At 39.8% G+C, this 16,051-nt stretch overlaps 1 protein-coding gene across 1 annotated transcript; it reads right to left on the bottom strand.

Moving 5' to 3' along the window:
- Positions 1–2,454: 2,454 nt before the first annotated feature.
- On the bottom strand, positions 2,455–12,928 carry LOC138600054 (gamma-aminobutyric acid receptor subunit rho-3-like). Its single transcript, XM_069671692.1, has 9 exons — positions 12,786–12,928; positions 12,105–12,217; positions 8,184–8,251; positions 7,871–8,094; positions 6,289–6,371; positions 5,544–5,681; positions 4,188–4,340; positions 2,898–3,091; positions 2,455–2,757 (listed from the first exon to the last, which is right to left on the bottom strand). Exons 1-9 carry the CDS (start codon positions 12,926–12,928, stop codon positions 2,455–2,457), a joined length of 1,419 nt encoding a protein of 472 aa, XP_069527793.1.
- Between the last annotated feature and the right edge of the window lie 3,123 nt (positions 12,929–16,051).

Raw genomic sequence — 16,051 nt, 5'->3', positions numbered from 1 at the left:
GATGTATTTATTTCTACTGTAGTTTGGCAGACAAGGTGTGCCTCAGGGTGTGTTCTAACCTGTGTGCTCCCAGTGACAGACACAACTGTAGGCAGGCGTTTCCAGGGAAACCACTACAAGGGCTGAAAGAGTCCTAGCATTGAGACGTTGCGTCAGAAGAACCGGCGGCATTGTAGTCTGTCATGCACCTGCTTTTCAGGACTTTGAGTGGGAGGGGCTTAAATGCCACACACATGACATGACACAAGACATGTAGGCTTCTTCCAGAAGGTCAGGGGTCAAACTGCCATTATCCAAAGAGCTGGAAGGGAAGCCAAATGAGATCCTTGTTAACCATCTGTTATAGACCTATTTGTATTATGTAACTTATATAACTTGTACTTATAATTATATCTATAGATTTGAGGCCAAACTAGCTTTTGTCTCCTGTAAACAAAAAAACAACAAAAGAGTGAGAAACACAAGAGTTAAAGGTGTAGTTCTCTGTCTGTACACCAGGGGGCGTCAGGAGGGTAAAGCTAACAGCCGAGTTGGAAAAAATGATGGCCGAGCAGATCCAGAGAGTTTCTTTCAGAATGAACAACCTTGGAGCGACTTCTGTGTTCAATTGAAATAGGATGTACATGTTAATGTCTTTATCTGTTTAAGATCTGCTGCTGATCATTGGGCATGATGTGTTTTCCACTTACTGTGACAGCTTGTTGAAAGACTTGAATGTAGTCATCTGGCACCACATGGTGGAAGTTGTTTGTAACCTATAACAGTAGGTCGTTTGATACCTGCGAATACTTCAGAAGACAGAAGCCTGTGTCAACAACAAACCTCTTTCTCATACCTTACCTTAAGGTAATGGTTTGGAACTTCTGGCATTGTGCCAATTTTCTCTCTTGAATAGATCTGATAGATTGATACCACTCTCATCTCGTCTCATTTATAAACTGCCTGCCTGGCTATGATCAAAGGTAAAAATATACCTTCCAACACAGAACAAGCGCTCACATTAACACGTTATATCTCTTTTGTTGACTACACAAAAAAACAAACGTGTAAAAATGCCTGAAGTGGAATGACTTGATAGAGATGGAAGATCAAACATACAGGGATATACAGGCAATGAAATACAGAGATAAGAACCAGGCTAGCAGTTTCCCCCTGTTTACAGTCTTTGTGCTAAGCTAAGCTAATAGGTTCATATTTGGAGTACAGACACGGGTGTTTCCATTCTTTGTCTTCATACCGTCTTGCGAGAGAGCAAATAAGTATATTTATCTAAAAGAATTCCCACAGGGATAGTCAATACATTTTAGAAGCATTTTGGTTATAATTGTTAACATTATTTTTAAGCAGGCAGAGCACACATATTCAAAAACTAGGACAAAAAAATATTGGAAACTGTGGCTCTTGCTGGCCTTTGAAATAAATCATTAAATTAAATGATTGGACGGCCTACCTGTCCATTTACGTGCCTGCCTGTGTGAACTTTGGCCATGCACTTTCAGAAGCTAAAGCTAGCTAGCAAGGTAGTATGAAAATTAGCGATGAAGATTACTCTCTCGTGGACTGGCCATTAACCATAGGTGAGGCAGAGCATGTCATGCACTTTTGGGGAAAAATGTTGGTTCCCCAGCTTTACGTATTTCTTTTATTGCCTTAAATGTTTAAGAAAAAATGCTGAATGAGAAACAACACAGAAGCTAACTCCCACACAAATGGATGTTGTGCCTGAAACAGAGAAAAGCCAAGCTGGTATATTAGAGCTTTAATAACCTAATGGTGACTTTGAGACATATTTTGAATTTGTGATGTCCCCCACTGAGCTATTTAAACAGGACTCTGGGTCAATTTTCATCACATTATCCATCAATCACCTCTGATGAACCTGACGTCCTGCTGGCTTCGTGTACCACTGCACGATGTTATACAACCGACTATAACTGACTGTATGGCATATGTAATCCCCTCCCTCCATATTTACTCTACTCTCCAATCCTCATCTACAATATGTTATATAAATAAGATCCAAATTTGGCCCCTTTATGTATTATTGTAAAGAAAGTCAAATAAAGCTATATAGCTCAATAAGAAAATCAAAACACATCTGTAAGAGCATACATTTATTTTGCATTCAACATATAATACAATTATAATACAGTTGATTTGTTTGTGTCTATTCGAGCACATAATAACATTCTAAAAATGTAATTACTACATTTTCTCTTATAAAACAGGCATGCCAAAAAGTCACATAAACATCCACATGAATGATGACCATTCAATGAAACAGCAGATCTTGGATTCCTCCAAGTTACAAGTGAACGCCTCTCGAGAAGAAGACACCATGTATCAATGCTCATCAGCCAACACTGTGCAAAAGGTCCTATCTCAAAGTAACACAGCATTACCCCATGAAAAAAATCAAAAAGTAAGAGTTTGTTGTGCTGCATAGTTGATTTGTTATGCATACAAGCTCCAGTATATGATGTTAAAGAGCAGGTAAGCCATGGGAAATATGACTCTGGAGTAAGAGTCGATCATGTAGCTGTTGCTCATTATGAAGCTGAGGTTTTGTTTGACGGGGTGCTTGCGGCGTAGCCTGGTGCCCTCTGTGGGTGCAGAGACAGTAGAGTTTCGAGCCTGGGTGTTCCTCTCAGTATTTGGGGTGCTGGCGACCTCTGGAAAAGAAGCCAGGTCAATTTCATTGTCGTGGAAACAGCCATCGAAGGCCATGGCCTGGCTGGCGTCGTAAGAGTCTGGGATCTGCAGCGACAGAGGGAGGAGAGGAGGGTTAGGCTGTGAGGTAAGCGAGCACCAGATGGCAGGAAATGATTTTCTGTGGGTAACACGTGTCAAATGAGATTTAAGAAGACACGCGAGGCCACAAAATATGAATGAATAACCTTTGCCCTTTTGAGCTTCTTCATCTCCTCCACTGTTGTGAAATAGTTGACAGCAGCGTACTCAATGACAGACAGGAAGACAAACAGGAAGCTTGCCCACAAGTAGATGTCTACGGCTTTGACGTAAGACACCTGCGGCATAGAGGCTGAGACACCAGTGATGATGGTGGACATTGTCAGAACAGTGGTGATACCTGAATGCAGAGAGCAGAAGTACAACACATCAGGAGTTTTAACATCCATTGTTTGAATGGATTATAGTGTATAATTTAGTCCTCAGATCAGAAACTCCACCTAACCAGTTGGAGGATTAGTAACCAAATAGGCATGGCATCAGGAGTTGCGTGGGAAAAATATTCCACATAAATATTGAGTGTGTCAAGGACAATTAATATTTAGTTGTAGGAAAATAAATGACAGTTTGGACTCAAACCAGTGTTTTTTTTTATGGCAAAGTATGCAAAAATAAATAAACAGAAAATCCAAATTTGACATATTTTGGAAAACATGCTTATTTTAATTGTTGCTGGTATTTACGTATATGACAAGTTCTGAATCCCTCATGTTTGTTACTTATAGCTCTACAGTCTACAGTTTGTCTAGCCTATATTCTAAATACTGGTGCTTTTATTTTGAAAGGATAATGTCGGTTGAAGAAGAAGAGAGGCACGATAAAACGACAGGTGTGTCTTCCAAAACGAAGGAAAATACCGTCCTTTTTTGTTTAACACCTGGCTAATAAGGGCATAAGGTTTGTGATAAATGCGTTTTCGTACTTTTATAATTACTAAGTGTCTTTAACGTGTCTTTATCTAGTTTTGCTTCGTTAGAGGACGACTATGTGTAAGCTAGCAAGGATGCTGTATTAGCTCTATTTGCCTTAGTTCCGGTCAAGTTACCGAGTTAATAGAAGTTCTCGGTTTTATAGCATATTACATAAGAATTAGAATTACAGAGAGTGTGTATTCATGATTGAAAAAAATGTATTTCATATTGATTTGGTTAATTAAATTAACTTATTTAATTTTAAGATATGCTTGCCTGCAGCCCTCTGCAGAGCTTGTCATTTTGTAAAGATAAACATTAGTGTTTCATGATATTAGAAAGCACATACGTACATTTTCCAAAACATAATAAAATTATGTAATTATGTTTTTGTACTAATTTGGATCAAACATTTGTTCTCATGGTTTCATAGTAGTTTTTAAATTGAGTATAATACAGAATTGCTTATGTTTAGTTTTTTAAAATTATTTGTAGGATCCTGTATGAACAACATGATCTCAATACCCAGAGAGACACGGGCAGGTACGGCCCTCCTGTCTATCCAGAAAGACACCCAGGACAGCATCACCATCAGCATGGTGGGAAAGTAAGTCTGTAGCATGAAGAAGAAGATATGCCTCCTGAGAATGAAGTTTATGTAGAGCCGGTTGTACCAACCTGAAACACAGATAAATGGACAGAAGGTGGAGGTGGGGTCGGCAGGTTGTGGGGAGCGGGCATAAAAACTGAGAGTGGCTGCAGAAAACAAGAAAATCACTCTGGAAAATGTAATTAAAAAACACATGCACAGGATTACGCTGTGCATTTAAGTACAAGATGGACCTACAGTAAGAACCTAGAACTTAAATGATTATTTTCTCAGGCAGATCTGTCAAGAGCAGATGTTATAAAACCTCTTAAAGTGGGAAAGCTCCAACAAGATTATTTCACACTGAGAGGAGAAATCTCCCTGGCCCCCGTTCTATCTTTCTGTCTCTGACAGCAGACACAGACTAGTGGGTTTAGCCATACTAGTTTGTGTTAAATAACAACCTTTAAAATGGAGCTTATAAGGCTGCAACCTTTTGAATTTTGTAATGGCATTTGTCTGAACTATTTTAATATTTTCACCATAGATTTAAATGAGAGCTTTCCCCCCAATATCTATCATGACATCTTTGTAAGTCAATACTAGCAATTCTTCTGCCATGTATTTGGGGGCATAGTTTAGTAGTTTTTGGCTGCCCTTACTTTCTTGCAGAGAATTAGATGAAAACATTGACAACACGTAGCCTATAAAACCAGGTGAATCTGGTTTGATGAATTTCATGTTTCAACTAGCTACCTAGCCATGTTGGTCTGCTCCAGTTAAAAACCCCCTTGGAAATGGAAAATGTACTGAGTAGGGCTGCCATCTAAAAGTTGATGGTTTTGAGTCATCATTTGAAAAGACCCTAAGTCCAGATTTTGTCATTTAACTGTCTGTACATTTGTTTTTTAGCTGCTTCTTTGGACACAGAGAAATGCAGGAGCAACAGCCGCATGGCACGCTGTAAACTTTACAGAGTCTCGAAAAGAGGACATTTACTGGCAGACAAATCTGCAGAGCTCTCCTCCTTTCAAAACAGAGATACCTAGCAATTTAAACAGGTAATTACACTGAACTCAGCAGTTTCACATTAAAATCAATGTTTGTCAAACATTCTTAGTAATGTTAGCAGTTGCACATGCTTTGACTTGTAGCTGCTGGTCATAACTGGAGATATAAAAGTGGTACAGAATCAGTCTTCTGATCAAGCTCTAAGCTCTGAAAAAATAAGTTTATGGTTGTTACCAAACTGGGTACAGCTCAGAGGGCCCCAAGGCTCCAACCTCACATACCAGTACTGCTGTAGAAGGCAAGCCCAAAGGAAGGCTGGAAGTCTTCAACAAAAAACTGAGAGAGCACGATCTCGTCAGTCCTTAATGAATCGTTCCCGTTCTTCCAGTAGAGCATTAGGTCGTTCTCATTGTAAGCATCTTCAAGAGAGGAGACAAGGGGGGAAGAGTCATGGACGTATTCCTCAGAGGAGAGGAGGGAGCGCACAGAAATGGGACCCCCGACTCTCCTCTGAGACCAGGATCCATGCTTTATTCATGTCAATATTGAAGACAGACAGAGAGAGAAAGATGCAGGCCAGATAGACAGAAAAATCCCCACACTCTATATGGAAAGTTATGATTACTCTGCCTTTGTTTCTAACCAACTTGAATTTCAGAGAGGGACAGAATAATAAAGAATCTCTAGTTAACCCTGCATCAGAAAGACAGATATGTATGATGGCCAAAGTTTGACCCTACTGAGGATTACGACATGTCCCGACAGTACAATGCCAAAAGATATCCAATAGATTTATTCTGAAAAGCAACATAGATACTGAATAATTTATTGATGTCATGTCAAATCGGTGTAGCAAAAATAGTGACATTTTTTACAGCAAAATAAGCAAGCACAAGATGTAATGTGGGTCTTTAAACATATTCAACACATCAAAATAAGCATAATTTCTCTGTGAAACTGCGTTGGATATCTTTTTAGACATTCATGAAGAAAAAAAAAAAAGTAAAACTGTAGTTTGATACTCACAGCTCTCCAGCTCCAGAGAGCAATTCTGTGTGTCCAGAGGGAAACTGCTGAAGTCCATTGAGCAAAGTGCAGTCACAGTGATTCTAAAGCACAGTTTACAACCAAAGAGAAATCTATATAAATAAATCAAGCAAGCAGCAGAGTTCACAGAATATGTCATATTAGAATTAAGCAGAATTTAAGAGCATGACTGCATAGATATAAAACAAATCTACTGTAGTCATTTGTAACAGCGAAGATGTCTATGATTACATGAACTGAACTGTTCATTCAGTAATTGTGACTGTGCCTGACCGGCCTCAGTCGCTGCAGCAAGCTGTTTGGGATGACGCCATATTGTCGACATCTGCGGCTGAAATGAATACGATGAGTCTGAAAGCTTTATGGACGCCCTCTCACGTGCCTTTCAGGCTCCGCTAACTAAAGCCCACAGTAATAATCCAGTGGACTATTGTTTTGTCCTTTTTCAAAACATGTTATAAATGATTCATTGAATTTGGTTCATAGCCACATTTAAGGCTAAAGCAAGATTTTATAACATTTGCAAGAAGATACAACACGCTCCTCCTCTTACAAATAAGTTAAATTCTTATGAAATAAAATGCATCCCTTATCTGAATCAATTCGGGGATATTTCTGCCACAGCCATGCTTTCGTATAATTCCGCTTGCAAGCAGCTTATCATGACCCATATTTCCTCTTATTGTTAGAAAGGACCCCCTAGAGGCTGTAATAACTATGTCTGCCACAAAGGGGGTCAGATGATGAAGCATAAATTGCGAGAAAGTCAGTGAAAGCAAAAGGTTGGGATTGATTTAAGGGTCAAAGAAACACAGGACTTTGGCCCTGAGAGTGTTGTATACGTCCCATGTGGGATCAAAGTCACAAGGACTTATTTTAAGTAGAGTGCATTGCATACTGAAGTTACATAATGTCCACAACCAAACTTGCATACACAACGAAACAAGTACATTTTTTCTTCCAGCAGAGGGGGAGTAATTAGAGAAATACTCCTGAGGGTGGTAAAAGAGATTATGAAGAATTGACCTGTGTGGTTGAATGTGTTGGAGGACTTGTTGCTGGGTCTTGTATGACCAGTGTCTTGTTGGCAAACTTTAGCTTGTTTGATACCAAGATTAGCTTTTAAACCCGTTGATAGCTGACCAGTTGTTTATCTATCGGACAAAAGAAGCTACAAGAGTTTGTATTGTACGTATTGAGGCTTGTCGCTCGCTTGACCAAATCACTGGTTAGAGAGTGGCTGCTAACCAACAAGCCAGGTACTGTGAGTGCACTGGAGCACTGGCTTCTTGCATGGTTACTACAATTAACTGCAAAACAAGATAAATTTATCCAATGTTTGTATGAAAAATCCCCAAAAGGCACCAACAACATAAACACGGCCAAGAGGTTAAGTTCGGTGACTGTGTTCTATCAGACTAAATGGGATCCACCAGTCACTCAAAGCAACCACCTCTAATTATGCAGAACTTCAATGCCAAATACATATTTACGGGTGATTTATATAAATATGGAGCGGAGGTTGCCGCTTAGTTCGTTCCTACTTAAGGATTTTATTTACCTGACACTGTAGAGGATGTTGCCGTCTGGAAAAACCCTCAGCATGATGTTCTCCATGGTTGTATCGTGGATAAAAGAACGCTTAGAGTGGACAAAGAACACGTCAGGAACCCAGATCTTCTTCACAAGTCGGGCATCGAAGGTTCGACTTTTGTTGCTGCTGGAGGGGAATGCTAGGCGATCGTCCTGCCAGTAATGCCTTAGATACAAAGTCATGGTGAAGTCCTGAAAACAAAATGAACAAGAACACTGGTACGCCAATCCAACAGACAAAAGGAGACACTAAGGACTACAGAAATCCTAGACGCCCCTACCATGTTAACTTCAGATATGCTGTCAATGCTCTCCACCTGGACGTCGATGCCCACAGGAATAGCTGAACCTGCAAAAGGTCAAACATCGCAAAGAATCAGCAACTGTTGCATTGAATTCTCAATGAACCATCTGTCTGCACATCTGTCAGAGATTATGCTGTATACGTGTAAATCCCTCTGCTTAGATATAAGCCACATCTGAAATGATGACCCATACATCGTGCTGGTTGTAAAGCATGACGCAGCTTAAAGTTGAGGTCATAAGAATGAAATCATCTCATTGGTTACACATAATGCTTCATACACAACACTTTGGCGATTGCATTGATCCTCGCTTCTACAAGTCCTCTGCTGTCTCAGGATGCAAAGACAAGATGCAACACAATACTCGAAGGGTTTATAGATATCTCGTCCTTATGAGCTATAAGAAAGTAAATGGTATTGTTGGATTTTTTGGTGGGCATTATTAAACAACAAAAAGTCTATGTTTTGACAAGTATACTTACTTTAAATGCATTTGGAGAGAGTAGACCTTGGTGTGTTTTCTCTTTGCCATAGACAGCAGTGTAACAATTTGGTCAATATTATTGCTTGAGTTGGATCCCTCCCAAATTGTAATGTGTTTAATGGATTGGCACATGTTTCATGCTTGTGCCAAGTCTAATGGAAATTGAAAACTGCTGACTATAAACAACAAACAAACAAAACCCCCCCTGGCGGAACTAGTTATGCAATCTAAGTATTGTACTATGAGTACTATACTGTATGCCTTTACAGTCCATTTAGATTTAATTTTCATAATTTAAGCTCATACAAAAACTTACATAGCTACCCTAAATTCTCAAATAACAGCCGATAGTCAAATAACAGCCGACTCTCTATAAATAGCCGGGGCCATGGTTGGCAAGAACAAATAAAGGTCTGCCACAAACACAGGCCGGGGTAAAAACGTTGATGACTCATTGAATTTGATTCATAGCCACATTTAAGAATTGAACTTTGTATTTGTAAGAGGAGGAGCGTGTTGTATCTTCTTGCAAATGTTATAAAATCTTGCGTTAGCCTTACATGTGACTATGAATCAAATTCAATGAGTCATCAAATAATTTATAAATGTATTTTTGAATTATTTATGAGTGATGTATTTCATCATTCTTTTTATTTACAAATATGAGACAATAATCAAACAATCATGTTACTTTTAACAACAACACTTTATTGTTGTGGATTACTCATCTTAGTTTAAGTGGACTGTTTTAGTCACTGCGGGTCCAATCTAACCGAAGTGGTTAGCAATAAACGACCTCCAGTCAAGACTTCCTGTTCCGCGTGCTGCATTGTTACAGAAAAAGAAACCGTTTTTTCTTGTGATTGACTTTAATTAACGGGTCTTACCTTTGCCAAAATTTCAACATCATGATGCGGATTAGTAAAAAGTAAAAATGCAAGCTTTGTCAGGTCTGTCCTCAAGAGGAGAATAAAACTACTTTTAAAATGCTTGTTTGTCGAACGGAGGTCGGATCGTTCTGATGCATTCGAGGAAGTCGGAAAATCTGAATGCTGAGCGGCTTTCGTGACACAGCGTCAAGGGAATTTATCTCAAGTTGAATTTTAGATCTAGCTTAGAGCTTTAACATTGATCCGAAAAGAATCAGGTACTGGAAAAAACAGCACAAACAGATCATAGAACAATGACGCTTCATACTAAAGTATGACCACATGTACAGAGGAAATTAGAAATAACGGCCTGTCTCTAACGTAAGCCTGCTTCATATAAAAGCCTGGTACCCTCTGCAGCTGAGGTAAATAAAGGCCCCGCCCTCTATCTGAGAATTTACAGTACATATATTCCTTGGGTTATGTTCTAGACAACATAGGCAGAGGAACCAAACAGCATTCATTCATTAGTTTATGTTCTCTAACCTGTTATTCAAAGTCTGAAGCCTATCCCAGCCCACTTACAATCTAACAATCTCATCTGTTGGCAGGACCTAAAGTAAACCAAAACAAATACTAGGAGAAGATGTACAGAGGGTTAGGAGCCAGGGACCAACCAGACAAGGTTATCCCATTCGGGTGGAGCATCATGGGATAAATATGTAAGGTAGGTGATGGGGAGAGACGAATACTTATACCAAAGAAATAAATAATGCCATAAATAACATGTTTGTCAAATTAAATTAGGTCAGACACGTAGGTGTAACTTTGCAGAGCCAGGCCCACATGTAAGCTCCAACTAACTTTCCTTTCCCATAGCTGCTGCTCTCAACATGGCCTCAACAACACTTTTGTGGAATGTGACGGCCATGTTGGTTTACTGTGCAAGTTAAGAGATCACTGGGCAGTTCCCACAAAACTAAATGGTGCTTCAGTGCTTGGCTGCTTAATATCAGGGACATTTTTGCGGTGATGTGTGGCTTATGTGGTTTCTCCAACATGGCGCGGCTGTGTCCAAACGCTGTTCACATTGCTCCGCTAAGGCTGTGTTTTTTGCCCATCTGTATGAGAATGTGACAAATAGAGATCTTGAATATAAATTGACAAACATCATGTGTCTAATTAATGATACATGTAAGTCGCCAGGGACTACTGTACATATTTTTTTCCCCGATAGAGTTCCGTGTGGTCCAGTGAAAGGAAGGGCCCTTGTGGCTATCAAAGTGGCTGTTTTGCCTGTTTCAGATCCAGAAATGACAAAATTCCATTATATAACATTGAAACAAAGAGATTCAAATTTGGCTGAAATCGCAAATGGCATCGAAGAAATCTGCACGGATAGCCCCCACAAATACTTAAGAAAATTAAAAACAGTGCTGTCTTATATGACTGTATTATACTATTACATAAGCATCCAATTTAGTGTTAGTTAGTGTAATGGTCTTCATGTCATCGTCCAGTGCCACAATACTGCAAACGTATGATGTCTACTGTAAATATCCCGTCGTCTCTGCTCCATTATCTAATGAATAAGCTCTCTGAACCGTCCGTCTATGATAACAATGGAGTAGTCAAGTGGGAGGGATTATATCAGGCAGCTAGTGTCCTGGAAGTAAAGTCCTGTTCTTTTTATTTTTTATTTTAACAATGTTAGGTCACCGAGGCTATTTGAACTCCTGACAGGTATGAAACCTAGAGCCAACCAGGATGACTCCAATAACAGATCTATTGATCTGGCATATGAGTAATAAAGAATATTACAAAACACTCAATCCAATTAAAAAACCTTTCCTCATTTTGTAAGACCTTATATTTTGGGAGGGAAAGATTATGACATAAGAGTTGACACAGTGACACAGGCGTACAGGAAGTCTGTTCCAGTAAACTGTCTCCACATTGTGGGCCAATACATGCTTTGTTTTAACAATGCACGTTTTCTTTCTTTGTCAGAGAGTACAGCTAGCCTTATGTTAAATAAATGTCACGTAGGAGTCACCACGCCCGAGAGGTTTCTGACTGCAGACATGGAGCCTTTAAGTTTTGATTTCAAGTTGAAAATCAGAAGGGACAAAGTGTACATGTCTTGTCTGAAGCACGAGATTATTTCATATATTTGTTGTACACCTTTTACTTTAATTTTCTAGCCCAAAAACAAGAAATTAAAATACAATCCAGACCTGTGCTTAGAGGATAAATAATGTTGTTTCAATGTTAACATCAGGCTGCTTGTTTTCCTTGTCCATCCACAGCACCAGGCACGCATATCAGATTATTTTACGTGTACTGTCACTGTCTGCAATCATCGTCTCACACGGCAGACAATCTAGGTCACAGGTTTTTTTTTTGGGAGGCGTAATACCAAAGACAGCACAGTAACCTACATTAACCTCACAGAGTAGCTAGGAAAGCATATGGTTATTAAAGATGATATGAACATTAAAAACAAAGATGTTAAATGAAATGGATATATAAGGTAGGACTTACCTCCGAAGCCCGGCCGCATTGCAAAGTCATGGTCCTCAATCCGAAGCAGCTGCTCCGATTTAATTAGCATAGACTTGGTGCTGTCAAGCTTTTTCATCTTAAGATCCACCCGTCTGAGAAAAGATCAAATCAAAGCTTGTGTGCAAACTCTTTCTCTGCCTCCATCTTTCTCTTTCTAACACACTTGAAACAGCTAGGACATCTGGTCGATGGTGTTTGATGGTTAATTTCACTTGAACCCTCTGATTAGTAAGTAAGGCCTTTGTCTAAAGGAAATAAACGTTCTCCTACTTTCAAAATATTGACACTGATCTGACGCAGGTGTAACTGGGTCAGAGATATTTTGGGACCACTTTCATATTTTTCTGTGAGTTGATCTTGACCATGAAGTGTGGAGAGTCGCATCTGTCTTCACTGTCTTCCTAGAAATCCTCATAATCTGAACAAAAAAAGAGCCCGAATATCAGTTTGATATTAACGGGGCGGTCAGCTTTTAAAATGCACAAATCACCTCAGATGGTCAGATTACCTGCTCTTACCTTACTAACAATACTTGTGATGATAATGTAAAGAAGGAAAAGGAAAAAGCCTCCACAAAATACAGAATCCAGCTGTCAAAAAGTGAATTTTAACTGCAGATGAAACTCCAGAAATAATTCGAGAAATCCCACTTTGCCTCACCCTCCATGCTTTGGTTTGGTGTTCTCTCCGACGTACTGCTCCTTGTGTCTCCTCTTGTTGGGGTAGTGGCTGCCGTTGAGATGGGTGACAGGGCACAACCAGGCCAAGCACATCAGTCTGAAGGCCAGGAGGGCCGCTCTCATGGTTAAGCTGGGGCCGGAAAGACGAGAGGAACCCAGACGTTCCTCACGCTGCGTCAGTGTCTCGTCCAGGGAATGCCACAGCTGCCCCCGTCCTCTACTGGCACGTCCATGTCCCAGCAGCGCTCATTCTGCCCCGCCACGCACACACCCAGCTACTTCAGCATTATCCTGCTCTTTCATCTTCTCTGACATGGTGAACATTAGTCAAGATATATCCGGTGCTTAGCTCCAGTGCACAGGCATCCCCGTGGTTTGCTTGTCTCTGTGTCATCCCTCTGCTTACGTCTCCTGATACAACATGTTGCCCTGACTCTACCACTGTCCCCTCCCTCTGATCTAAAACCAAATATCAATTTATTCCTATAATGACAAAGGAATACCATTAATTCCTCTCTAATCTTCTTATCTGTGGTTGGTGAAATCTTTCAGTAACCTACAAACTGGAGGCAGCAGCGGGCGGGGAGGGGGGATAATACAACCAGCGGTTTCATCATCGTTCTGACCAGATAAAAATAAAAAGCCTGTAGCCTACTTTCATGCAGTACAGGATTTTCCCTCAAGTTGCGCACTGTGGTGGTGGGAGGACGCAAATGATCCCATCATTGAAGGCAGACAGATGCAAGCATATGTCTGAGCCACATCTGCAAACTCTGCACTTCTGACTCCTGAGCGCACAGACGATATGATGCTGAACTCAGGCTTTGAACTCTTTTGCCTCCTCAAGTATTACAAAAGAGGAACGAGAACACGGCCGGTGTTAGCGTTGGTACAGATATGACCCTGATCCCCGGGCAAAAAAAAACGTCACATCAATGAGTCAGCTCATAAGAGGTTCAGTAAAATATGTTAAAAACTGCACAGTCCTTTGTGATCCAGCATTGTGGTTAAGCTCTTATTTAAAGGCCAAATGATCCCCTGCATTACAAGCCGTGCTTTAGAATAAAGTGAAATCTAGTTCATGCTCAAAATACACTATAATCTAAAATGATATCATACAGTTGAATCAATTCCTCTGTGAAACAAAAGGAGAACATTACGACATCTTAAAAGTAGCAGAGCTGTTTTAATAATAGTTTTCCTTTAATTTTGTCTATACACACCAGGCATCCCTGCCAAACTGTGTTTATAAATGTCTCTGATTATGCTGCTTTTTTAGCCCCTCGTTGTGTAATATTACCACGTCATGATTATCAAATACAGCTAGCTGTCCTCTGCTGATGGACACTGAGCTGCTCCAAAAACAGCCGGGATAAAGTGACTGACCTGTAACATATTTTCAGCTGATGACAAGAGAAAGAAGAATGCTGTTAGTGCAGTTTGCCATCAATACTTTCCAGGTTGTGGATTGAAAAACCAGGCCACTTATGTAAAGTTCAGGCGGCCCCGTCCTCACAGTGCTGGTCCCTAAACCTACGTTTGCTTGTGTTAAATGATGAACACATAGATAAATTAAAGGCAGGCAAACACTGAAGGAACTTTATGTTGGAAGTTGAACACGACATATTATATCACATTGTTTTCATTGTTATTTAAGGTACTATTTTAATTCCAATTTCAAAACCTAAAAGTCTATATATTTATTATTATTATTATTACTCTGTATGCATTTAATTACTGCACAATGACATTACTAAGGAAGAAATGAAAAGCCGCAGCGGACAGAGAGAAACTTGTTCAGAATCAATGATGAAATCAAAACATGGACAGCATGACTCCACTTTAGTGGCATGGTCCCTTTAATCTGGGATTAAAGTTGATTGAGGGCAGACATGAGCAGTGCCATCTTAAAGAATCACGCACGTGGAGCCTGCTTCTCTTGTACATGTGACCCCACAGCTGCCGGACAGCAGGCGGCCTTTCACATGTGGACGTGCCATCTCATCTGTGCCCTCTAGAGGTCAACGTCTATACAAAACATTTGTGTATGTGAAGAGCAGTGAGGTGCATGTTTAACATGAAGAGACTATTCATGATGCAACAAACCTTTAGCCAAAATATCAGATGACAGCATTAGCATAGATACATTTCACAGTTTTATTTATACCTTTTAAATGACAGGGTTTTTGCTTTAGCATTAGTGAAATTGTTTTTCAGCTGAATTGTAATCACTAATACGATCACATCCATCTGTTTTCTATACTGTGAATGCCTGTTGTCACGTGGGGCTGAAGTCTCTTCCAGCTGTCAGTAAACAAAAAAGAAACACTCATGTATACAAAAACCGTCTGAATCACAGTGTTCAAGGTTACTTAACATTTCAGGGTTTTTTAACTTTTTTTTTTTTCAACAATTTTTTGAGTAGTTTAACAAATTCAAGTTTATTTTTCTAAACCTGTTCCCCAAGTCAGCACAACAGAAGTCATTGCTTTGACACAAAATGTGTTCAGTGACCACATATTTCAAAATTCATTCAGTGTTTTAACACTCAAACTCTTCCACCAGCAAACAGTGTATTTATACAAGCCATTATACCACAGTTAGTCCGACCGAGTGATCTGATTGGACAAGAGGCATTCCATGAGTGCTGATATAAAGAACAACATCACTTGGACTTTTCACCCTGTGTATCACTCCGCCTCAGCCAGGTGTTCTGAATACTGTTAATTAACATTACAACAGACCGTGTATGTCTACACTGATCATCTGGTACCTCTGAATCACACAGCAGACTCTTATTTCACTGGCTGATGATAAATTAGAACATGTAGATAAAATGTATATCATTGAAAGAAGCTGATCTGTGGTCACCTGTAGACACAGTGCAGGAGAATGTTTGTGTTGCTTGGCAACTGTCCTGTTTGAGTTAAGTTGTGGACTAACGACTGTGCCTACGACCGAAGCACAGTCGTGATGATGTTCAGTACAACATCACTCCCTCTTGTGTGATATTGTTTAATTTTCAGCATGTTTACATACTACTTAAAAACATTTACCTTTAAAAAAACCCCATAAACATTAAATTCCTTTTGATTAAAGCTACAACTCTTTCACATGGATTTTGTAAAAATCAAACAAGAAATATCCCTGTGTTTTGGTAAAAGCCACGGTATTCAGAGAAAGTGTCGATACGTTACTTTTACTGGATACGTTATTTTGTCTTTTTTAACTTCATCCACTTTGTTT

This window comes from Semicossyphus pulcher, unplaced genomic scaffold (genome assembly GCF_022749685.1).
Source record: "Semicossyphus pulcher isolate SPU_LCO1_2020_fin unplaced genomic scaffold, fSemPul1.0.p SCAF_10, whole genome shotgun sequence".
Taxonomy (NCBI): Eukaryota; Metazoa; Chordata; class Actinopteri; order Labriformes; family Labridae; genus Semicossyphus; species Semicossyphus pulcher.
The sequence above is the reverse complement of the archived record's forward strand: the minus strand, read 5'-3'. Positions and strand labels throughout refer to the sequence as shown.

Bases quoted from the DNA above. Each gene is read 5' to 3' on its own strand.
- LOC138600054 (XM_069671692.1), bottom strand. From the start codon at position 12,928: ATGAGAGCGGCCCTCCTGGCCTTCAGACTGATGTGCTTGGCCTGGTTG. The intron at 8,095-8,183 runs GTAGGGGCGTCT...TTTTGTTTTCAG, and splicing joins GCATATCTGAAGTTAACATG to GACTTCACCATGACTTTGTA. The intron at 3,092-4,187 runs GTATTGAGATCA...CTCTGCATTCAG, and splicing joins ACCTGCCCGTGTCTCTCTGG to GTATCACCACTGTTCTGACA.